The 25,650-nt window shown below is 40.7% G+C and overlaps 1 protein-coding gene across 16 annotated transcripts in view; it reads left to right on the top strand.

Moving 5' to 3' along the window:
- ACTR3B (actin related protein 3B) overlaps positions 1–25,650 on the top strand; it is a 106,733-nt gene that overhangs the window by 17,581 nt on the left and 63,502 nt on the right. For 11 of the 16 annotated variants that reach the window (XR_014297202.1, XR_014297203.1, XR_014297204.1 and 8 more), the window contains 4 exons: positions 12,330–12,454; positions 13,121–13,231; positions 23,169–23,264; positions 24,121–24,228. Coding sequence is in view for 12 of the 16 variants with exons in the window: in XM_082661824.1 (XP_082517950.1) it covers positions 12,330–12,454; positions 13,121–13,231; positions 23,169–23,264; positions 24,121–24,228 (440 nt within the window). In the remaining 4 variants the exon portion in view is untranslated. Of the gene's footprint in view, positions 1–8,822; positions 8,916–9,027; positions 9,172–12,329; positions 12,455–13,120; positions 13,232–17,073; positions 17,211–20,798; positions 20,832–21,137; positions 21,168–21,913; positions 21,992–23,168; positions 23,265–24,120; positions 24,229–25,650 lie in introns of those variants that run through there. The other 5 variants (XM_082661831.1, XM_082661825.1, XM_082661832.1 and 2 more) reach the window with 5 other exon arrangements.

The following is a 25,650-nucleotide window of genomic DNA, read 5'->3' as shown; positions in this document are numbered from 1 at the left end:
TGGGGTGTCCTTGACAATAGGCACGCTTGGTCTGCTGGTCCTCATTTTAAATTCATGATTTGTTTTATTAGTCTGGTAGGGCTGCCATAACAAAATACCGTAGACTGGATGTCTTAACCAACAGACATTATCACAGAATAGAAGCTTGAAGTCCAAGATCAAGGTGCCGTCAGGGTTGGTTTCTGGTGAGGCCTCTCTCCTTGGCTTGTGGATGGTGCCTTCTCACTGTGTCCTCACATGGCCTTTTCCTGTTTGTGTGCATGGCTGAGAGAGAGACCTCTGGTATCTCTTCTCTTCTTATAAGGACCCCAGTCCTGTGGAACTGAGGCTCTACCCTTATGACCTCATTTAACCTGAGAGGTCCCATCTCCAAATATAGTCACATTGCGGGTTAGGGCTTCAACATAGGAATTTTGAGGGGACACAGTTCAGTCCATAACAATTGGCATTCTGAAGGGTAGATCAGTCTTCTGTGAATTTTATATTGTGAATGCCAGAGAACTGGATCATTCCATGCTGAATTGGTAAATTGGAATTGGACTTTCTGATTTTTCAAAGCAGATTAGTTTTAACCTTGTGAAGTGCAGCAGCTCTAAGAGGATTACTTTGCACCTCTTGCTTTAATACAGTTGTTGGCAGCACCACTTCACCTGTCATCATTAACAGAGAGGGGATTGAAGTCAGCTATTAGCAGGATTCCATTCACTGTCAGCAGGCGCGGCAGCTCTCACATTGGTGCTGAGAACAGCAGTGGTGGAAGCTAGAAAGAAAAAGGTCAAGGAGGCAGGAGTAAAGGAAGAGTTATACCCTTGGCTGAATTTATTGCAAGAGTTAGAGAAGCCGTGGGGGACAGAAGGGAGTGCGTTGGGACAGGTGGGCAGAGGGCCTCGGGTACCTTGGGCAGCAGGCCTGCTGCACTCTCAGTCCTGGCAACCGAACCCTGTTTGTCGTTACAGAGGCTCTGTTCACAAGGTGAAGTTCAAGATGCAAAGTGGCTTCCAAAGAGAGAAGGGAGCTTGTCTGTACGTGTGTGGCTGTGTGGAGAGTGCCAGGACAGGGCCTTTCTGGTTCTGGTGGGCACAGAGGGGAGGCACCCCCCAGGCAGAGGGTGGTGGGAGAGCGGGCTGGGAACGTGGAGAAGTGCCAGCACTTGTATGTTAAGGAATTGTCATTTTATTTTGCAAATGGGGAACCTTCGCATTGTTTTCCAGGCTCCCTCAGGGGCCTTGTCCCAGACTAGAGAGTCGCGGGGCCCTGTCCTGGTCCACCAGGGCAGCCTTGCCTGTATCTTATTTATTTGAGCTTCTGTGCAGAATTTGCTTGATTGTTTGAAGAAAGGTTTTCTCTACCTATTTTTTTTTTTCCTTTAAGTTGTTGGAGAAAGTTGAGAGTCATTGAAAAGTTTCAGGCAGAGGAGTGTATGTGTGGTGATCACATCCATAGAAAGAGGATGTGGGAGGGGTCAGGAGAAAGTAAGTACATTTCAGACAGTTGATGTTTGAAGAGTTCAGGTGTAAACGTCCTGTAGGCAACTGGGTAAAAGGTTTGATGCTCTGGGGAAAGGTCTAGACTGGAGACAGGGATTGAGCCCAGAGATGCTTTTGTTTCTGAATGTCTTTTAAATCTTTATTTTGGAAAACAAAGAAAGAAAGATAATATAACAAAGACCCATTTACCTACCACCCAGAATGAACGAATGTTAACACAATTGCATCTTGTAAGTGCGTAATACAGGCATACCTCCCTGTGAGTGCCAGCCCCCTTTCCTCTCCTCCAGTCCTTCCCTGCTCTCCCTCCTTTGCTGGACATTAGCTGTATTCAGTCCACGCTTCATCCTTATGTTACAGATGCAGGATACAATGACAGTATGTAGTATTTTGTGAATTTAAACATTTCAAAAATGATAATTATACTGTAAATAACTTTCTGCATTGTTTTTTTTTAAATCCTCAATATTTTGTTTTTAAGATGTATCAGTGTTGCTATATACAGATCTAGATCAAAAATCTAAGATGTGAATCTACATTTGGGCATTTTCCAGTTTTTTCTCTGTTGTACAAAATGATACAGTAAGTATCTTCTTAGCCACGTGTGCTAGTTTCCCAAGAGAAAATATGAGAAATGGGGTGTTTCATCACTCAGGTATGCACCTCTTCAGCCTTGTCAGGTATTGCCAAACGGCTTTTCCAAGCGCCTGGACTGATTTAAATGCCCATCAGTAGTGGATGGGAGTTTCTGATTCTGCACATCCTTGACGACAGTTGATCTTATTTGACTTAAATTTTTGCCAGTCTAATGAATGTAAAATGATGTCTTATTTTATAAGTCTGCGTTTCTCTGATTACTAGGAAGGTTGAGCACCTTTCATTGTCTGTGTATTTGCCCATTTTTCTGTTGCATTTTTTTGTCTTTTTTATGGAGTTACAGAAACTCTGTGTATACTTTGAATACTAATGTCTTGTAAATATCCTCTTCTATTTTATTTATTTATTTATAATTAATTAATTTATTTTTGGCTGTGTTGGGTCTTCGTTGCTGCACGTGGGCTTTCTCTAGTTGCGGTGAGCGGGGGCTACTCTTCGTTGCGGTGCGCGGGCTTCTTATTGCGGTGGCTTCTCTTCTTGCAGAGCACAGGCTCTAGGTGTGCAGGCTTCAGTAGTTGTGGCACGTGGGCTCGGTAGTTGTGTCTCTGGGCTGTAGAACGCTGGCTCAGTAGTTGTGACCCACGGGCTTAGCTGCCCCGCGGCATGTGGGGTCTTCCCGGACCAGGGCTCAAGCCCGTGTCCCCTGCATTGGCAGGGGCATTCTTAACAACTGCGCCACCAGGGAAGTCCCTCTTCTCCTATTTTAAGATGTCTTTAAAATTATTTTTTAATCCCAGAAGTTTAAAAGTTTCATGTAGTTCAGTTTTTCAGTCTTACCTTTTTTATAATTTGTTTCTATTAAAAAAATGCATTTATAGTCTAAAGTCATAAAGACTGTCTGTATTTTCTTCTAAGAAAAAAAGTTTTTTTTTTATGGTGTGGGAGAGAGTTAATTTAATTGTTTTCCAAATGGAAGGCCAGTTGCCCCAGCACCACTTATTGGAGGGTGCCTCTTCAATCATATTGAGGCGCTGTATATGGTTGGGAATATTTATGGTGTTTTTCTGTTGCAAATTCATACTGTATTAAATACTATTACTTTGGCATGTCTCTTTATATCAGGTGGGTCTGGTTCCTTCTCCTTTTTCTTTCTCAGAGTAGCTTTGGCTATTCTTAGGCCCTTACTCTTTATCATAAATTTTAGAATCAGTTTAAGGTCAGTGAAAAATTATGATGGGATTTTGATTAGAGACACATTGAATTTGTAGATTAATTTGGGAAAAACTTGATATCTTGGGGCTTCCATGGTGGTCCAGTGGGTAAGACTCCACACTCCCAATGCAGGGTGCCTGAGTTCGATCCCTGGTCAGGGAACTAGATCCCCCATGCATGCAGCAACTAAAGATCCTGCATGCCGCAACGAAGACACGGCGCAGCCTAAATAAATAAATATTAAAAAAATTTTGATATCTTTATGAATTGAATTTTCCTATCCAGGAATATGGTATATATGTTTTATTGTTTATTCATGTTTCTTATGTTTTTCAGTAATGTTTTTCAGTATTCTTTAAAAAGCTCATACATACCTTTTGCCATATTTATTTTTAGGTACCTTTATGGTTTTTTGCTGTCGTGAATTTTTTTTTAATTAAATTTTCTAATTGTCGCCACCATAGTAGGAATGCTGCTGAATTTTTAAAGTTGTTTTTGAATCCAACAGTCCTGCTGCCCTGTCTTATTTGTTCGAATAGCTTGCAGGTTCTCTTAAGTTTTCTATGCAAGCTATTGTATTAACTGCAAATAATGGTTATTTTGTCTCTTCCAACCCCAATACTTCATATTTTTTTCCTTGATCCGGCTGCACTGGCTAGAACTTCTGTCAGTGACTAGAACTGGGGATAGCTGGTGCTTTTGTCTTTCTGATTTTAAAAAGAATGATTTTACTGTTTCACTAGTGAGATTAGTCTATAATTTTCTTTATTTTGTACCAGTTTTGTTTGGTTTGTACATCAAAATTATACTGGCTTTATGAAATGAGGTTGTTAGCTTTCTTTTCTGTTCTTTGGAATGGTTTATATAAGTTAGGAATTATTGTTTGAAGGTTTAGTAAAATGTTTGACATTCTTCTGAGAAATATACTGGATATTTTTATTTTAAAAATTACTGTTGTCGGGATTTCCCTAGTGGTCCAGTGGCTAAGGCTCTGCTCTCCCAATGCAGGGGGCCCTGGTTTGATCCTTGGTCAGGGAACTAGATCCCACATGCCGCAACTAAGAGTTTGCATGCTGCAACTAAAGTTCCCACATGCTGCAACTAAAAGATCCTGCATGCCACATCTAAAGATCCCGCATGCTGCAACGAAGATCCCACGTGCAGCAACAAAGATCCTGTGTGCCGCAACTAAGACCTGGCACAGCCAAACAAACAAATAAACAAATAAATAAATAAATGTTAAAAAATAATTACTGTTGTCTGTCAACTGCTGTAGCAAGTGTTATTGAGGTATAGAATTTTTATCTCAATCTTTAGGTGTATTCTTCCTTAGATATACTCTCCCTGATAATCTTCCTTAGATTGCCTTCCGATGACTTTTTAGCACTTGGAGAATAGCCTATGTCTTCTGGTTATACACATTCTATACCCATATATATATTTTTTTGATCTGCAGAACTTTTACATTGTTTAAGTTTAATCTTCTTAGTTTTGATTCATCATTATAGCTAACTGAGGTGCTTTATTTTTTAATTTGTTTAAATAATTTACAAGCTCATACATACCTTACAACTATATTTTATTTGTGTTTAAAATATTTTATTTTGAAATATAGAGTCACAGGAAGTTGTAAAGAGAGTTTAGAGAGGTTCTGTTTACCCTTTTTCCTGTTCCCTCCAAAGGTTACATCTTACACAATCATAGTACAATATCAAAACCAGGAGTTTGACATTGGAGCAGTGTAAGTGCAGTTCTCTGTCATTTTATCCCATGTGTAGATGCCTGTAACCACCACTGCAGTCACGATATAGAACTATTTCATCACCACAAAGATGTTGTGTTATTTCTTTATAATTACACGTATTATTATTTTATAATTACACGTGTTATTTCCCATGTTATTTCTTTATAATTACACGTATATCCCTCCCCTCCACCGTCCTTGCCCACTGACCACCACTAATCTGTTTCCGTCTCCATAATTTTGCTGTTTAGAGGCTGTTATAGAGATGGAGTAATACAGTGTATGTGTCCTTTTGAGATTAGCTTGCTCATTTGGCATAAAGCCCTTGGGTGCCATCCGGGTTGTTGCATGTATCAGTAGATTGTCCCTTTTTATTGCTGAGTGGTATTGTTCCAGTGTGTGGATGTGTACCACAGATGTTTAAACATTCTTCTTTTGAGGGGCATCTTGGTTATTTCCAGTTTTTAGCTATTACAAATATAGCTGCTATGAACAGTTGTGTACAGGTCTTTGTGTGAACATAATTTTTCATTTCTCTGGATAAATCCTGTGCATAGCGCAAGTTGTATGGCAAGTTTGTGTTTAGTGTTTTTCAGTAACTACCAGAGTGCTTTCCACAGTGGCTGTGTCATTTTGCACTCCCACCAGCTATGTATGAGAGAGCCAGCTTCACCTTGACAGCGTTTGCCATTGTCACTGGTTTACTTCATCTGTTCCAGTAAGTATGCAGTGATGTCTCATTCTCCTCATTTTCGTTTCCCTAACGGCCAGTGATGGCAAACATCTTTTCATGTGCTTATTTGCCATCTGCATATCATCTTTGAAATGTCTCTTCGTGTCTTTTGCTCATTTTTTAATAGTGTTGCTTGTATTTTTACTGTTAAGTTTTCAGGGTTCTTTGTATATACTAGATATGAGTCGTTTGCAGATATGTGGTTTGCAAGTAATTTCTCCTATCATTTAGCTTGTCTTTTCATCCTCTTCACAGGGTCTTTTGCAGAGCAAAAGTTTTAACTTTTGATGAATCAGCTTTTTGATTCATTGATTGTCCTCTATTTTTCTGTTTCAAATTTCACTAATTTCTGCTCTTTATTTCCTTCCGTTTTCTTGCTTTGGGTTTATTTTACTCTTCTCGGTTCTTAAGGTAGGAACTTAGATTATTGATTTGAGACTTCTTTTTTCTAATGTAAGCATGTAGTGTTAAAAATTTCCTTCTTAGCACCGCTTTAGCTATGTCCGACACATTTTAATATTTTGTATTTTAATTTTCATTCTGTTCATGCAGTTTTTAGTTTCCCTGAGACTTCCTCTTTGATCCATGGATTATTCAGAACTATGTTGTTTAGTTTCCAAGTATTTGGGGGATTTTCTCATTATCTTTCTGTTATTGATTTCTGAGTTAATTCCATTGTAGTCAGAAAGCACACTTTTATGGTTTTAATTCTTTTAAACTTGTTGAGGTTCGTTTTATGGTCCAGTATTAGATTTATTTTGGTCCCATGTGCACTTGAAAACAATGTGTGTTCTGCTCTTGTTGGGTGGAATGTTCTCTTCATGTCGGTTGGATCCTGTAGGTTGATGGTGTTGAGTTCTTCTGTATCCTTGCTGATTTTCTCTCCTTTTTCCATCACTAGTTGAGAGAGAGGTAGAGTCTATATCTATAATTGTGGACTTGTCTTTTTCTCCTTTGAGTTTTTGTTTCATATTTTGCAGCATTCTTTGGTACATACACACTTAGGAGTGCTCTGTCTTGACAGATTGACTCTTGCTATTTAATGTCCCTTTCTATCAGTGGCAATTTTCTTTGCTATAAAGTGTACTTTTTCTGATAGCAGTATGGCCACTCATACTTTCTTTGATTAATATTTTTGTGGAGTATCTTTTTACATCTTTCTAGTTTTAACCTGCATACAGGCATACATTGGAGATGTTGTGGGTTTGGTTCTAGACCACTGCAATAAAGTGAATATCACAATAAAGCGAGTTACACGAAATTTTGGTTTCCCAGTCGGTTTTAAAGTTATGTTTACACTGTACTGCCATCTGTTAAGTGTGCAATAGCATATGTCTAAAAAAACAGTGTAGGTACCTTAATTAAAAAATACTTTATTGCTAAAAAATGCTAACCATCATCTGAGCCTTCAGCAAGTCATAGTAGTAACATCAAAGAGCACTGATCACAGATCCCCTTAACAAATATAATAATGATGAAAAAGTTTGAAATATAGTGAGAATTACCAAAATATGGCACAGAGACATGAAGTGGGCAAATGCTGTTGGAGAAGTGGCACCAGTAGACTTGCTCGACTCAGGGTTGCCAGAAACCTTCAATTTGTAAAAAAAGACTAAATAAAAGCAAAACACAGTAAAACCAGGTGTGCCCGTATATTGTTAGATTTGAAGAGAGTTTCTCGTAGACAATGTAGAGTTCAGTCACGTTTTTTTAATACACTCTACCAATATCTGTCTTTTAACTGGTGTGTTTAGACTGTTACATTTATTGTGATTATTGATTAGTTCTTTTTCTGTTTGTTCTTTCTGTTTTTAATTTCTTTGTTTTGTTTTACCTAACTTCCTGTGGATTACTTGAATATGTTTTAGAATTTCATTTTGAGTTACCTGTGGTGTCTTATTTATTTATTTAGGTTGCGCTGGATCTTAGCTGTGGCACGCAGGATCTTTGTTGTGGCATACAGGCTTTTAGTTGCAGCACATGGGAATCTAGTTCCCTGACCAGGGATCGAACCCAGGCCCCCTGCATTGGGAGTGCAGAGTCCCAACCACCGGACCACCAGGGAAGTCCCATATCCGTGGTGTTTTGAGTGCTTCTCTCTGTGTAGCTTTTTAAGTGGTTGGTCTAGTTATTATCTTATATGTACATAGCTTTTCTTAGTCTGCGGTGTCAGCATTTACCAGTTTCAGTGACATGTAGAAACCTTATCTCCCTTTATGTCCCTTTACCCTCCTCCCTTTCTGTTTTAATTGAGGTTATACATTGAGAAGCACATTAGCATTATAATTTTTGCTTTAACTGCCAAACATAATTTAGCAAACACAAGAGGAGAAGGAAAGTAATTGTAATTTCCATATTTTTGCTCTTGTTCTTCCTTCCTTCCTGATGTTCCAGGATTCCTTCTTTTATCATTTCCTCTCTGTTTAGAGAACTTTCTTTAGCCAGTCTTTTAGAGTAGAGATGTTGGTGACAAATTCTGTTAGTTTTTGTTCATCTGAGAATGTCTAGATTTGCTCCTCATTTTTGAAGGAAATTTTGCTGAATATAGAATTCTGAGTGGGCAGTTCTCGCAACACTTGAAAATATGCAACTTCCTTTTGGGCTACCTGATTTCTGATGAGAAATTTGCTGGAGGCATTCAGAATTTTTTCTTTGCTCTTTAGTTTTTGGATTTTTTTTTTGGGTTTATCCTCTTTAGAGTTTATTCAACCTTGAATTTATAGGTTTGTTTTATTTTTTTTGCCAAATTTGCCAAATTTTTTTTTTCTTTCTCACCACGCAGCTTGCAGGATCTTAGTTCCCCAACCAGGGATCGAACCCAGGTCCCCTGCAGTGGAAGCACGGAGTACTAACCACTGGCCCACCAGGGAATTCCCAAATTTGACAAATTTTTAACCGTAATTTCTTTGGATGATTTTCCAGCCCTACCTCCTTTCTCCTCTCATCTGGGACTCGGAATACATGAATATTAGATGTGCTGTTGTCCAGCCCACGTGTCCCTGAAGCCCTGTTCATTTGTTTTTCAGTCTGTTTTCTCTTTGTCGTTCAGGTTGGGTTATTTCTGTTGCTGTCTTCAAGTTCATTGACTCTTTCCCCTGTCGTTTTCTGCCGCTGAGCTCATCCATTGACATTTTAATTTCAGGTATTGTGTTTTCTGGTTCTAAAATTTCTGTGGGTTTTGTCTTTATATCTTTTATCTTTGCTGTGACTTTGTGTTCCTTTGCTGACTTCCTTTTATTTTTCATTTGTTTCAGGTGCATTTGTAGTTGCTCATTGAAGCATTTTATGATGGCTCCTAAAATCTTGTTTGGTAATTCTGTTATCTGTGTCATCTCAGTGTTGCTATCTATTGATCATCTTTTCTCATTTCACTTGAGGTATTCCTGGTTCTTGCTATGGTGAGAGTTTTTTTTTTTCTATTGAAACTTGGACATTTTGGGTATTATATTATGAGATTCCAGATCTTATTTAAATCTTATGCTTTGGCAAGTCATTTCTGATATCGCTCCAGCAGGGGAAGGGGGATACCCTTTGTTAATGCCAGTTTGGGGCTGAAGTTCAGGTTTTCCTCTTGGCCTTTGTTGACACTCATTTGGGGAGGGGCTCCATGTTGCTGCTGAGTGTGGGCGGGGGATCAGACCCCTGACTAGGCTTCTGCAGGTACCATCCGCCGGAAGGGTGAGGGGTGGAAGTGCTGACTTTCCACCAGGCCTCCTCTGGCAGGACCCCGGTGTGGAGGCAGAGGGGTGGGATGAGTCCTGGCTCCTGCGTGGTGTCTACACTGCACGTGGGGGGTTTGTTTTTCTGTCGTGTTTGATTGGAGTCGGGCAGTTGTATGTTTTCACTGCCCCTTTCACCTCCTTTGGCTGGAGACAGCAGGCTTTTGGGGACTGTGTTTGTTTGTTCCCACTGGTGTTTCTGGGTTGTTGGCTTCCCTGGCAGCCAGCGTAGGACACATGAAACAAACGAAAACCTGGAAGTCACCAGCGTGTTGTTCCTTGGGTCCTGAGGTCCCTAGCCAGTCTGCTGCTTTCTCTTCACCTCTCAGCATTTTTATGTTTCTTTCAAATATAAAGTCCAGGGATTCTAGCTGTGCTTAGTGAGAGGAGTAGAGAAAAGTATGTTTACTCCATCTTTCCAGAAGCAGAAGTCCAAATTTAATTAACTTTGAATAGGTAATACATTCATGTGACATACAAATTAAATGCTGTAAAAAGATGTACAGCGAAAATTAATTCTCTACCACCCACTTCCCCTCTTAGATGGCAACTACAGTTTCTGGTTTCTTCCTTCCTGAGGTAACTGTACATGTACCGGCGAATATACACAGACGTGTTTTTACCTAAGTGGTGGCGTACCACGGACACCATTTTGCACCTTGCTTTTTTTCTCCTGACGCTCCATCTCTGAGAACGTTGTGGGTCACTTCGTGAACTCCTGTATTTTCGTGGCCTCATGATATTCCATTGCATGGAGATGCCACATGTATGTAAGCAGTTGGAATGTTTAGGTGCTGCTCCTGTTATCTGTTATATTTGTTGTCCTTTCCATCTTAATGTTCTCCGCACACTTGTTGTCTTTGTTTACACCTGAGTCAGGGTCCTGTAGGAAGCTGTGGTGTGCTGGAGAAAGCTGCGGGTGATTTAGATCTGTGTGCTACAGCGAGTCATGTGTATACTCCGTGAATACTCAGAGGTGCTCACTGATAGCTACTCTTTAGACACATTTCTCCATCATGTTCTCAAGGACTATTTGGACCACATCTTGCTTTTCATAGGTATGAACAAAAGATTTTGAATATAAGCTCTATAAAGCTTTACTCTCTTTCATGGCTGTAGTTGCTTCCGTGTAATAGTTAAAAGAAGCACGCTTTATGGTTTGTTGTTGCTGCTGCTGCTAAAGGCCACTAAAACATAGATCTCCTGTGCTTTGGGGTCAGAGTACTTACATCTCCCTTTTGGGAGGGATAAGATTTACTTTGTTCTCAGGTGAATTTTTGAGCGTGGTAGCTTCATTCTCACTAAGGTTAGCATTGTTTTCTTTAAGGTGGTGAGTTTTCACTTGGTTCGATATATTGCCCTCAAATTTTTGGCAAACTTGAATGAAGTCATGAATTGAAGGATCTTTTTGTCGTTGTCTCTTTACAGTCTTTTAAGTTGACTTGGCCGTTTAATTCTAAATTCGGGCATAGTGAAGTTTGGTCTTGCCCAGAGGGTGGAATCTGGCACTGCCACACTGTGAGGAGTTTTGAGGTCTGCTGCAAGCCCTCTCTCCAGGGGCCCTTGAAATGCTAACTGGCGCATCGGATGATTCTGTGTCAGTGCGCCACTGGATGGCGCGGTCGGTGTTCAGAGATGGGTTGTGTTGGTTTCCACAGGTTGCCTTAGTAAGTGTTGGCCCTCCTTTTCTGGCCCCATTCTTAGCCTCATGGCCCTGATGGGCTCACTGCTTCCGACATGGATGCTTTCTCTAGGCTCAGCCCCTAGCATTTCCTGCAGAAATTCTGTCCTTTAGATTTGTGCCACCTTTCGTAACTTGAAAGCTTCGAGACTAAATGTGGCAATGAGTTGGAGTGAGAAAAGGAGATGGGCAAAGTGATTTCTGTCCTTTTTTTTTTTCCACCTCTTTAGCCTGTTACTTAAAGATAGCTTTCTGAGAAAAAGGATTAAAATTCACTCCCGTAGCTTTCTTGCTATTCTTCATTTGTAATAAATTGGGGATTTCAGATAATCTACCTTTAAAAATAATTGTATTTGTTTTCTAATTTGTTCTGGAACAAATTTGATGAAGAGTAGTTTTTAGGAACTCAGAGTTTAACCAGGGGTTAGGAGTTTAAATGGAAAATTGAATCTTTGTGAAGCTTTCCACATTTCATTAGATGTTAATTCTGGAGTTAAGTTTTATATGATTATTTACTACTAAGTATATTCCTAAGTATCAAGGTTAAGCTCTTATTAAAATAATGTTTCAAAAAAGCCATTAATATTTTTACATAATACAATTGTTTGATTATTGTACTTTTCTTTTTGTCAGATACTAGTCAGCAACCTCTTAATTGTTCTTTTAATGGGAAATCAGGTTTTTTTTTTGGTAACAAGACTAAAAATATGTTTTAAATCTGACAGAGTTTCATGAAAATGACATGAGGCATTTTTCAGTTTACTCTTTTCTTCTGTATTATATTTTAAATTTTGTCTCCTATTTTATATTTTAAAATTTGTAATCTATTTGATACTCCATGGGCATTTCATTTACTATCTTGAGGAATTTTTTTCAGATGAAACTGAGAAATTTAGTAATGTAGCTTTTGTCAGCATTAAAAGCAGACCAGCTGAGTTCTTTTGTGCCATGCTGAAAATAATGCTGGAACATGGTAACTTGTTTCTGTGTTACTTTACGTACTCATTGGTAGAGTCTTTTCTATGAACACACTCGACTCCAAATAAAACCGTAATACTGAAAATTTACTTGTGCATACATAGGGATTTTATCATCCTCTCTTGACCATTGAAATGAATGAGTATGGTAATGGGCTCTTTGTATTGTTTTTCCTAAGGTATTGCCATCAGAGAGTCTGCAAAGGTGGTCGACCAAGCCCAGAGGAGGGTGTTGAGGGGTGTCGACGACCTGGACTTCTTCATAGGGGACGAAGCCATAGATAAACCCACGTATGCCACAAAGGTAAACGCCTGCTGGGATTCTCTTCTGTAAGTGCACAGCCAAGAGCAGAGCAGCAGGATGAGTGATGCAAAGTGGTGCTTTATGTAGAAACTGTACTTGTGAGTTGTAGAATATATTTTATTCTTATGTTTGAAAAGAGGCTTTGTTGTTGTTTTTGATGAAGGTACTTTTGATGTGGGGAATCCAGTGAATTTACAAATGCAGAGTTGACTCAGGGACCGCTGGGTTATGTGGAAAGCAAGGTCTGCTCCTGTGGAAACCTGTAGGTTGACTAATTAACCTGTCATGTGGAGAGTTGCAGATTGATCAGTTAAAAAGAAACACTAAAGTTATTTAACTAGACATTTGTTCTAAAAAAAAACCACTCCCCAAACTCCAGATCGAATGGTATTGTAGATTAGCTCTGCTTTTCCATCTGTTATCCCATTGTTAAGATGATTCTTTGTGCTTAGAAATGGGTGGAGTAGAATATAAACAGTAATGTCATGGACTCTTTCTGGTAAAGTGCCTGTTGTTTCTTTCTATAAATTAACATTCACTCCATGCAGAGGAACACTGTTCAACAACTCGCTGTCTTCCATCTCTTCCGGGCCAGTGCTGTTGTTAAACTGTTGCTCTTACTGATGTGAACTGAAGCTTGATGTAGTTTGGTTTCTCTTGCTTTAGTGGCCAATAAGACACGGAATAATTGAAGACTGGGATCTAATGGAAAGGTTCATGGAACAAGTGATTTTTAAATATCTTCGAGCTGAGCCTGAGGATCATTATTTTTTAATGGTGAGTAACTGGACCTAAGAAGGGTATATCCCTGTCAATTCCAAGTTGCGTAGATTTTAAACCCAAGGTGTTCTTCCCTGGGGAGTTTTTAATGCCTGCTAAAGCTGTTTGTATGAATGGGGATGCTTTTTGGGCAAATAACAGAAAGCTCAACAAAAATGCCTGAAAGCCAAAAGGGACTTATTATCTCATGAAACAGAAAGGCCAGAGTCAGGCCACTCCAGGGCTCGTTATTTCAGCAGCTCAGGGACGGAGGCAAGGACCAGCCTAGTTCAGTAGTTTGGCCTCTTGTGTTGGTTCCCCTCAAGCCCCAGAATGGCTGCCCAAGTTCCTTTACCACCTCTTGGTGTATTTGCTGTCAGAGGTAGAAGCACTTTTTAGGAATTAAGAATCCCTTTCCTAGAAACCTTCCCAGCAGATTTACCCCATCCGTCCATGCCTAGCCTGGTGCCTTGCAAGGGGAATGGAATTACCTTGACAGGTTTAGATTGATCAAGATTCTCTCCCTTGGGCTGGTGAGGGGACGATGTCTGATCACCTGGCCCCAAGAGGGTAGGTACGTAAACAGGCCTCTAACAGCAAGGAAGGTGGAAGGAGGAATGGATTTGGGTAGGAAACCAACTGTGCACTTGGATGTCCTCGGGAAGTAACCGGATGACTCTGATTTTTGCTTCTTTTATAGCAGAGGAAACTGAGTCAAGATGATATTTTGCCAGGGTTTAAATCGCACTCTAAAATAAAATTGAGCTGAGTTATGGGCCCTGATATTGTGGTACTTAATTGATCTTGTTCAAACAAAACAAAGCATTACAGAGAAATGAAAAGAAATATCTCTTGGTTATGGAATCTGTTCTGATTGTTCGACTCAACTTCACGTTTCCTTCCATGAAGTGTTCTTTTTGAGTTAAAACTAATTACATGTACAGAACACTTGCTTTGTGGAGAGCAATTGCACATAGCATAAGCTGTACATTACAACCTCCATAATTTAGCTTTGGATTTTTTCCATGCAAGTATATTGTCAAAAGGTCCCTGATCCCCAATTATGTAGTTCTTTCTAATGTTAAATATGGAGTGTTCTTTAGAATTATCTGGCTTAAAATATGTTAACTACAAGGCTATTATGGTAGTTAGTGGAATCTGTATATTTAAAATCTATTACAACAAGTTCTTGAAAGTGCCCTGATCTTTTTTTCTGGCTATATCGCCGTAACTAGGAATTGCCAAGCGTGAATACTGTGTTTTACAGGCCACCATGTGTTTTCTCTCCTGTGCGTCTACAGTGGTTTATGTAAAATAAATGGAGCCAGGAACTGACAGTGTGTCTGAGTGGCTTTGTCTTTAAAGCCTCAGCAGATCACAGATTCCTACCTGTCCATTTGGCGTCTTTCCATCTCTCACGCATTGCGCAACAACCTGTTGGACAGGACTTCAGGAGCGCATGCCGCCCAGCAGCTTCCTTCTGTCCACCTCAGCTTCCCATGCCAGGTGGTCCCCTCTCGCTTCACTCAGAGGGACGCTTAGTCCTAGCCTGTGGAGCAGACACACACCACCAGGACACAGCCCACAGGAATTGTTTCCTACAGGAAATTATTTTCTGCTTTCGCTGGCATTATAGGCTAGTAAGATAAAACCACTTTCTCGGAAGGAGTTGGAGGTGTTTGGTGTGAATATGAAAAAGTCCATTTGCCAAAAATGAGTACCTGTAATGAATATTCAGAAATAATCAAGTTTATTAAATTAAACAGAGAAGATATCGTGTTCTGTGTATTGTGCTTTGAATTTTGCAAGGTCAGTTCATTGCATGATGTGATTGAGGAAGTAATGAGAATGGTACATTGCTTTCAGGTTTATGCCCTTAGTCGTCAGTTAATGGAATAGTTCAAGGGGAGTAAAGCAGGTATAGAGATTTATGGCCGAGTCTAGAAGTCAGTTGAAGACATTTACTGAACTGCTGTATCAGATAATGCTTTTTGGTATAAGAGAGTCTAAAGGGGTTAAATTAAAGGTCCCTCAGTAGCCCCCCAAATTGTTCTTTCTGGCTGCGGTGAACAGATGCCTGAGCATATAGGTGAGAATGAGCTCATTACAGCTCACGTTTTTCAAGACGTTTCGGAGACTTGGCTGTATCGGTCATGTGGATTGAACAGATGGCAAATGGGAATCCTACTCTTTTCTCCAACACTGAAGTGCCCAGAGTTCAAAACAGAAGCATATATTTTAAAGAATTGCAGTGCTCTTGAGTGGAAATCGAGTTACAACTTTAGAAGAGATTGGCAGACTTTTTGAATATGAATCAAGGAGGAAGAGCAAGCAGCACGTGCTGATCAAGAATGCCTGAGAGCCAGGAGCCGGAAAGACGGACATCCCAGCTTAAAGAGAGAGAGAGAGAGAGAGAGAGAGAACCGCCCTTCCTTCGTCTTTTGTTCCATTCGGGTCCTCAGTGGCTCAGATGACACCCGCCCATATTGGTGAAGGCGTGTCTCTGTTCTCAGTCCGCTGAATGCTAATCTCTTCCAGTGACACCCTCACAGACACACCCAGAAATGATGTACCAGCTCTCCGGGTGTCCCTTAGCCTAGTCAAGCTGACCATGACATGTGGTCCATGACATGTGGTAAGTCCTGACTCGCCGTAATAGTTGCCTTCTTGGCTCTTGAGAATGAAGTAGACCTGCTGTGTCCAGTACGGAAGCCACCAGCCAGTGCGAAGGTTGACAGCCCTGGGTATGCTAAGTCCGTCACCCCTGGCCCACGTGCTTTCCACCTTACAGTACCTTATCTCCTCTCCTGGTCTCCCTCCCTTCAGGATTTATATTTTTAAAAAGGTTTCTTTACTGCAGTTATAGAGAGGCTTGGGGGTGGAACAGTATTAGGTACATGTGTTCAGTTTGCTGTCTTTATCCAGAAATATGGATTGGTTTTATGGAACGGATTAATTCTTTATTTTTGAATTCATACCAGATGATGTTTCACCATTATTATGAATAAATTTGTTTGTGTAACTTGCATTCATGTGATGTTTTAATCATATGCTTCAGTATTAAAAAAAAATAAGAAAAACTTGATATCTCCTATTTAGATCTTGTTGTAAATAATGGTTTGGGGAAAGTTTCATTTAAATTGGTCTCCTAAAGGAACAGTTACTGGTGGTAAACATAAAAGAAATGGAGGATTGAGGAAAAAATGGGTTTATGATTATGATTCTCAGAACCCATAAGAATATGCCTTTAATAATGCTGAATTTGATTCAGGAGCCAGGAGAGCCTAATTACATTGTAAACATTCCCTTAAATAAAAGTATGTAGGTTTTAATGTAAATTCTTCACAGATGGTGAATCGTTTGGCAGCAGGTAATTAAATATTGGTTTTAGCAAGTTAAGGGTTTTATTTTCCTTACATACATTTGTAGTAGGGAGGGCAGTGCTGGCAGGGCAGCATCCTGGTGTCTGTCATTAGCGGTCTCTGTGCTCTAGTATCTCTAGCGTATGGCTTTCATTCCACGGTTACCTGGTGACCCCACGCTGGCTCCTGCAGCTCCATCATCACCTCTGCATTCCAGGAAAGAAGGCATTAAGAGCAAGCAGAAGCGAGTCTCCTGCTTGAGTCTGCCTTCACCCCTGTAAGGAGCTTTCCTAGAAGCCACATCCATCAGCTTTTGCTTCTTATTGGCCAGAACTTACTCACTTAGCCACCCCTGTCCATGAGGAAGTCTGGGAAATGCTTTTCCTCTGGGCCTGTGATTGATCAGTGGTCTGTCATTAAGGCAGAAGGGAGAATGGGTACAGGGTAGGCAAGTTGCAGTGCCTTCCATAATGATGTGACTACAGGTATGAAGACAGTGGCAAGACGAGAATTCATTCAACTGTCTTCACAACTCTGGCTGGATGTGGCGATTGTCATCCCCATCGGCAGCCAGAAGGCCAGGAAAGCCATGTCGAGATGCAGCTGCTTCTGCTCTGTGTTGCCGTCTTGCCTCTGTGAGTTTCTCCGTCTGGATAAATAGATCAGGAAGTTGTATTGGGAGTTTCTGTGGTCTTTACACACAGGCTGTAACCCAGGGTTTCACAACTCTTGTAAAGATTTTTTTTTATTATAGAACTGTAAGTGTGATTTAGAAAATTTGAAAGATATCTGTGGGACTTTTTACATCTCATTAACATAAATATTAACGTTTAGTATATCTTCATTTAATCTTTTCACCCATGTTTTTGTATGACTTTGCATTTAATATTGTGTCCTCTGTCCCTCTTCCCCCATTTTCTTACACTCTTTTCATAATCCTCATTTTAATGGCTATACAATCCTCTATCCAGTGAATATTTCCTGTTTAGCAGTTTCACTATTTTTAGATGTTTACTTTTGTTTCCAATTTCTTGGTTTTCTAAGAAGTAATATGAAGTAATCTTTGCACAGTGGTTTCTATATTAGCATTTTTTATATTAAAAGTATAAAAATTATATATAATTTGGGGGTACAGAAGTATTAATAATTTTGAATCTTTAGCATACCATTTCACGCTGAAATCTTCAGTGTACTAGAGGCCACATTATTAGAACTCTTGTCAGAATTGATTAATATTTTTCATTATTTGTTGTCAACTTGCATTTTTAATAACTTTGACCTTAAACATTTTTTCATGTGTTTATTAGCTGTATTTTCTCTTTTGTGAATTGCCTATTCATGTCCTGTGTTTTGTACATATCAGTGTTTTATTGCTTTTCCTATTGCTGTGATTTCTATGATCTTTTTTTTACCTAAAAGTTTCTTTTGTGATAAAATGTACATAAAATTTACCATTTTAACCATTTTTGAATGTACAGTTTGATGAATTGAGTACATGCACATTGCTGTGCACCCGTTACCACCATCCGTCTCCAGAACTTTCTCGTCTTCCAAACTGAAACTCTGACCCCATTGAAGAATAGCTCCCTCTTCCTGCTTCCTCCAGCCCCTGGCACCCCCCCCCCATCCTACTTTCTGTGTCTATGACTGTAACTATTCTAGATCCTCATATAAGTGGAATCTTACAGTATTTTTCCTTTTGTGACTGGCGTATTTCACTTAGTATAATGTCTTCAGGGTTCAGCCACATTGTAGCATGTGTCAGAATTTCCTTCTTTTCAGGGCTGAATAATATTCTGTTTTATATGTATCACACTTTGTTTATACTGTGAACTCTTCCTTATAATAGGAAGCTTTTGTCAGGAGCAGATACTTTTTTTTCAATTGATTTTTTTTTTCCCTTTGTAGATTATGTTTTCGAATCTGTAAGTTTTTATGTAGTAAACCTGTTTTCCTTTGATGTTTATACATAATTTTCATCCATTTGGGATATATTTGGAACTTCATTTGACACTGGACTTAAACCCGGAAGAATCCAGGAGCCAGGGTCAATCTACTTCTTGCTGGGAATGTTTCCTGTAGGCTCACTTTTTGCTTCAAACCAAATAGGCAGCTCTTAGCCAGTGGGGAAGAAATGTTCCTCGACTGTGCTCACACTTTTCATGCCTTTTTAGTCTTTTTCTCTTGATCCTTTTTTCCTCTCTGCTCAGTTTAAATGCTTTGTTTCTAAAGTTAACTTATTAAGGTGCTTGCATTTCTCTTCATGGTGAGAAAAGATTTTATAGATCTCTGTAGCTAATATATATAATTTCTTCTGGTGTGAATTACATTATTGATGGTATAGCTGACATTTATTCAGCGCTTGCTATGTGCCCTGCCCCTCCCCTCACCAAGTATTTACATCTATTCACTCATTTATTTAATCCCACCAACAACCCTGGGAGGGGGTAGTTATTAGGCCTCTTTTTCAGATGGACAGGAGGTGCTTTAAGGAAACACATTGTAGCCAGTACTGTTGGAAGGTGCAGCTATTATTCATGTGCTTTAAATGCAAGAAATCTAAAATAGTAATCATAACACAGTGCCAGCTGTGTGCTGGGCGCTTTAAGGTATTAACAAATTTAATCGCAACACCCTGAGGTAGGAATGTTAAAATAAGTTATGTTGTTGTTGGGTGACTTTCAGATCCCTTATTTACAATCTGCTTTTGATGACTTTATTATTTCTCACATATGTCTTAAGATTGCTTTCTCTCTCCCATCCAGGGAATATTATATATTGATTCTAATCACAGTAATTAAAACTTGGGGTGCTGCGTTTGAGCTTTCCATCATTGCTATACAAGAGTCTAAGCTAAAGGCCCCAGCGAGCTGACAGCCAGACTTGCTTATTTGTTTGAAGTGATGACATGCACAGCACAGAATTCAAAAGGTGCAGAAGGATTTCCAGTGCACGTGTGTCTCCTTCCCAGCTCTGTGCTGCCCCCCAGATCCCCTTCCTGGAGGAAAGCACCTTTACCGGTTCTTAACCAGAGATAATTGTGTGCAGGCATATGGATTATACATAATCTTGTTTTATAAAATGGTAATGAAATACACATATGGTGGTAACCTTGTTTTTTATTGTAAAACCTTTAAAAATTGTGATTAAAAACATATGAAATTTACTCCCTTAACCTTTTTTAAGTGTGTAGTTCAGAGTGTTACCTGTATTCGCATTGTTGTGTGACAGGTCTCTAGAACCTTCGCATCCTGCAGAACTGAAGCTCTGCCCATTGAACAGCTCCCTATTCCTCGCCCCCATACACCTTGATTTTTTATAAAAAAGTCGTTGATACAGAAGAACATTTAAGAATGTGTAAAGTGTGGAGATGCCTTTCTCTTTTCACTTAACTGTTTATCATAGAGATTGTTTCATACCAGCACGCAAAAAGCTCATCCTTTTTAATTGCTGCAAAGTGTAGCGTTTTATGGATGTGGCATAATTTGTTTAATCAGTTCCTAGTGATGGGCATTTAGGTTTTTTCTTTTTTAATATTTTATTTATTTACTTGGCTGTGCCCGGTCTTGGTTGCGGCATGTGGGCTCCTTAGTTGCAGCTTGCGGGCTCCTTAGTTGCGGCACACACGTGAGATCTAGTTCTCTGACTAGGGATCGAACCCGGGCTGCCTGCGTTGGGAGCATGGAGTCCTAATCACTGGGCAACCAGGGAAGTCCCAAGGTTTTTTCTGATCTTGGAAGCAACGCCGACTTTGGACCTCTCTGAGGCACCTTGTTTTTTCTTGCCTAGAGAATGTAATTTGATTTTGTTTCATGGTCTTAGCTAAGAGACTTTAGTCTTTAGTGAGTTTCTCACTGGTACTTGCTGATGATTTTAGTAACAGTAACTCACCACATGCTGTGTGCTGCCATGAGCACTTTATTTAGACTCCTGTGAGGTCAGTGCTCATTACACACTGAGACAGGAAATCACTTTCTAAACTTAGTAAAATTGAAGGTGGGATAAGCTCTCCTTTTAACCGGGCTGGTGTGGCCTGCCAGTGTGCGACAGGTGTGTGTGGCCTTAGTTCAGCTGTTCTACTATATGCTTTGCTTTCTGGTTTTAATATGTTTTATTTATGTATTAGTATTCTAAGACTTATTATTTATAAAAATAATTCATAATAATTCATTAAAACTATTTAATGTAACTACCCTTCTGTATATTTACCTGTGTTTGTTTAGGTGTGATTACTTCCTACTGTGCTTAGTGATCAGGTTGGTACATTTCCACATTTTCTTACCTTTTCTTTCTTCCTCTGTCACCTGCTTTTGATTGATCATGTTACTAAACTTATTCTGCTATTTACAACTTTAGGTTTACTGATGTCTCTGATACTCTATAATAAGACAATTATCTTTTGATTCCATGGTACGAGGATATCAATGTCTATATTCTCTCCTTCCATCTATACCTCTCCTTCCATCTGTACCTCTCAACTTGATGCTGGTTCTGCTGTTTTAATTTATAATGTTTGCATTCTGTTCTATAGCTGTTATTCCCTGGAAAGAAGAATCTGTATTCCTACATCTTAAATGGATTAATTGCTCACTGTGAGTCTTTGGCCATACTTTCTGCATTCTTATCTTCTAATAGTTAATTCATGAAGGCTTCATAGGAACCAAATTCTCCCAAGTTCTTACATGTTTAAAGGTCCTTTGTTTTTGCAACATACTTGATTGGCAGTGTGGCCAGATGTAGAATTCTTGGGTCACACCTTCCTGCCCTGAAGACTCTGTAAGTGTGGCCCCATGTGTCCCAGTGCTACAAATGTATCTGTGTTGATGGCCAAGGCTGGCTGTACTTTTCCTGCTTTCAGGGTGTTTTAGGTGCTCGAACTAAGCATAACAAAATCCCACAGGCTGAGTGGCTTACCCAGCAGACATTTGTTTTCTCACAGTTCTGGAGGCTTTAGGTCCGAGATCAGAGTGCTGTCAGGGTTGGTTTCTGGTGAGACCTTCCTTCCTGGTGTGCAGATGGCCGCCTTCCCGCTGTGTCCTCATGCGGTCTTTCCTCTGTGCGTGTGCGAGAGAGAGCTCTCTGGTGTCTCTTCCTTTTCTTACAAAGACATTGGTCCTCTCGAATTAGGGCTTCCCCCATGACCTCATTTAACCTTGATTACCTCCCCAGAGGCTTCGTCCCCAGATGCGGTCACACTGGGGGTTGGGCTTCAACTTAGGTATTTTGGGAGACACAGCTCAGTCCATAACAAAGGGTAATGTGGGAGTTTTTGCCAAAAGGTCCAGAGAATTTTTATTTATTCTTTCTTTCTTTCTTTCTTTCTTTCTTTGTTTTGCAGCTTAAATATGTGATGTATAACCATATTTATTGACATGGAAAAATGTTCACAACCTATTGCTGAATGACAAAAAAGCAGGTTTATTTATTCTTTTTATCTTTCTGTAATCCTGTTAATTTCCTCCTATTTGATAATGGTTATTATTTTAAAATAGATATTTGAATTTTTTGAAATGTCTTTATCATGATTTTCATCTGCTGTATTTTTACATTTTTCTGGGTACATGTTTTTTTGCCTGCCGTTTGTTTTTCCTGTTACTTTCCCCTCTTCCCTCTCTTTTTCTTTCAGTGTCTTTATATGGCCTTTGGCTGGTTTCTTTGTGTTCTTTCCTCATGTTTGAATGAGGGGAATTCTTCCTGGACAGGGTGTGTGTGTGAGTTGAGGCCGGGCGGGGGAAGGTGTCTGGGTGAAGCTGCTTCTGCCCAGCTTTTTCTGCCTCGCAGCTGATGGCAAAGATGCTTCGTCTAACCTTGCGGCCTGTGCTCTGATGGCAGGTGGGGCTTGTGGAGGGAGGCTTCTCAGCTGTTCTGCTCAACTGGTCTTTTTCCAAGCAAGGCTCACTGCTTTTCCTCCCTCTGGAGACCTGTGTAGCTTGCCTGGGGTCTGAAGTCACTGGTGTTCCCTCTTGGCATCCTCACTCGTCTTGGTGGGGTTATTACTACCCTTGGCAACTTGCTGCCGGGCTCTTCAGTTTCAGGGTGTTTGGCTGTTATGTTATTGAAGGTAGAGTTCACTTTTCTCTAACTTGTTCCTGTTTTGGGGTGGTTAATAAGAGCAGAAGTGTTCAGAGAGGGCTTTACTCTGCTGTGTCAAAGCTTTTTTTTTTTTTTTTTTTTTTTTTTTTTGTGGTACGTGGGCCTCTCACTGTTGTGGCCTCTCCCGTTGCGGAGCACAGGCTCCGGACGCACAGGCTCAGTGGCCATGGCTCACGGGCCCAGCCTCTCCGCGGCATGTGGGATCTTCCCGGACCGGGGCACGATCCCATGTCCCCTGCATTGGCAGGCGAATTCTCAACCACTGCGCCACCAGGGAAGCCCTGTGTCAAAGCTTTTAAGCCCCGCAGCCAAAGTTCTTTAAGACAATTTCTTTAAGTACAAATTTCTTTAGAGGATGCTCTGGGTGTGCGCTACCTGTCAAATCAGGAAGTTGTACAGCATCCTAATTATAACATGCTTTTAGGTTAACTTTTTTAAGATTCTGATATAGTTACATGAAATTTGGGTGAACACTAAATACAGTGAATGTTTTCTTACAGACAGAACCTCCACTGAACACACCAGAAAACAGAGAATATCTTGCAGAAATTATGTTTGAATCATTTAATGTACCAGGACTCTACATTGCAGTTCAGGTAAAAACAAAGTGATTTTTATGATTCCCAAATGACCTTAGCTGTCTAATAGTGGAAGAAATGGTGATTCTCAAGGCCTCTGTTGTAAGATTGTGCTGTGCGTTCTTCCTTTTCCACACCGTACACACACACACCACGCCCACCCCATTCAGGTTTGAACTCAAACACTGTACAGACCATGTTCTGTGATTTATATCTTCATGTTTTTACTGCTGGTATAGAGCTTGTCCAGCTTTTGTCTTTTTACATGCTTTAGAGTCTAATGTATTCTTCTCTGGATGACAAGATTGATATGATGGTTCTTTTTAAAACAAAACATATGTCTCTAGAGGGTTCCGCCTTTGGGATTTGGGCTCCTGTGGTTCCATGAGCTTGTAGGACTTCCTTTGAAGCTACTTGTTCTTAGTGTGGGGATTTTTGTTGGTTTTGGATGTCGTTATTTATCTGCCACCCTGTATAAGGGAATTGACTGGGATCTTGGGGAATAAATTTTTAAAAAGTATCTCCTAAAATGTCTTCTGCATATTCCAGTCCCTTCTAAGAAAAAGGAGAAGGAGTTGCACAGAAAATTAATTTGGGAGATAGCACAGGCTATTGCCTCTGGTGATTCTCTCCGGCTTTTCTTTGCAAAACTTTGATTTATTTTATTGAAAACTTGACCCCTCCAGATGAAGTATACAAAATTTGTGTGTTAGTTGTTCAATTTGGAATTTGAATTTTGGGGGGAAGATGGAGGATAGGGAAGGGAAAGAGTTACTCGTAAGAAAAGTCTTATTGATTGAACCTGAGAACAATCAGGTGCAGTCCTTGGGAAGAGTTTCCCCGAATGCTGATGGTCTCCGTGTCTTTGGTGCAGGCAGTGCTGGCCTTAGCAGCGTCTTGGACCTCGCGACAAGTGGGCGAACGTACGTTAACGGGGATCGTCATCGACAGTGGGGATGGGGTCACCCATGCTATCCCAGTGGTAAGCAGAGTGTTCAGTGCTTCACTTTCTGTAGGCCTCCCCCGACTGGAGGTAAGGGGAGAGATTAAAGGAAAAAACCCTTCTGTAATTAAAATACCACTTTAGAAACCGTAACTGTACTTAGCAAAGGTAACAAGAGTCTTTAAACTCAGGTATGTGAGAAAGAAGAAGAAAACCAGTGTCTTCGGTGCTGGCAAGTTGGGATTCATGCTGGGAAATTTCTGCAATCAGGATGTCAGCAGTCATTCGGGGTCTCCAGGGCTCTGCTTGATCACCGGGGGTACATCACCAGGAGGGCCTTCCTGGCTTACGTTCTGAGCTGTCAGCTTGGGTATCAGTAGGTGTGGTGCGTGACCGCTCTGAAGGATGAGCTCTGTGTTCTGTGACAAGATGTGGACGGCTTTACCCAGCTCATGCTTTAGAGAAATCGCTTCTTGTTTTTCAAAATTAATTTAAGAGCCAAGAAGGGGAGATTGTTCCTTTTGACTTGCAGAATGCTCTGCAGTGTCACTTTTTGGTTTTAATTTTCAAAATATTAGAGAAATTATTCCTAATTCAGGTTCAAGAGACAATGTCTATATTTTTCTTTCGGTCCAGTGGACTATTTAAATGAATTATTTGAAGTTTGCTTTTTTTTTTTTTTTTGCGGTATGCGGGCCTCTCACTGTTGTGGTCTCTCCCGTTGCGGAGCACAGGCTCCGGACGCGCAGGCTCAGCGGCCATGGCTCGCGGGCCCAGCCGCTCCGCGGCATGTGGGATCTTCCCGGACCGGGGCACGAACCCGTGTCCCCTGCATCGGCAGGCGGACTCTCAACCACTGCACCACCAGGGAAGCCCCTGAAGTTTGCTTTTTTGAAGATGAATCGAAGCTGCCTGCAACGGGACACACAGTGGACAGTCAGACCTCCTCTTCCTTCTCATCTTCCTCCTCCAGGCCCCCTGCTCAGAGAGCCCTGTTACTAGTTATTTATGTATATTACAGGCATATTTTCTGCACATATGGGGTGTGTGTGTGTGTGTATACCTCCTTTTAAAAGGTGTGGGCCCTCGGGCCGAGCTGCGGGCGGTGGGCAAAGAGCTGTAGCTCCCTTCCTGGCGCTGGCAGGGGGCGGCCCAGCAAGAGGATCGCAGCTCCTCCCAGCGTGGTCTCACACGGCAGAGCATTTGGGTGAACTGGCCAGAATCACTCCTAACAAGTGCCGCTCTTTGTACAGTAAACGGGACCATTTATTGAGTACCTAACTACTGGTCCCAAACAGGGCTGTGAGCGGGACTTACTCTGTTTCATGAATTCTGTATTATAAACCCCGTTTGCCCCATATTATGGATGAAGGACCTGAGGATGAAACATGTTGCCAGATGTGTCCACGGTCACTCAGCCCACAGACGTGGAACCGGATTGAGTCCAGGTTGTTAGAAGCC

This window comes from Grampus griseus (genome assembly GCF_964374135.1).
Source record: "Grampus griseus genome assembly, chromosome: 9".
Classification (NCBI taxonomy): domain Eukaryota; kingdom Metazoa; phylum Chordata; class Mammalia; order Artiodactyla; family Delphinidae; genus Grampus; species Grampus griseus.
Note: the sequence above shows the minus strand (reverse complement) of the source record. Positions and strands in the feature narration are given on the sequence as shown.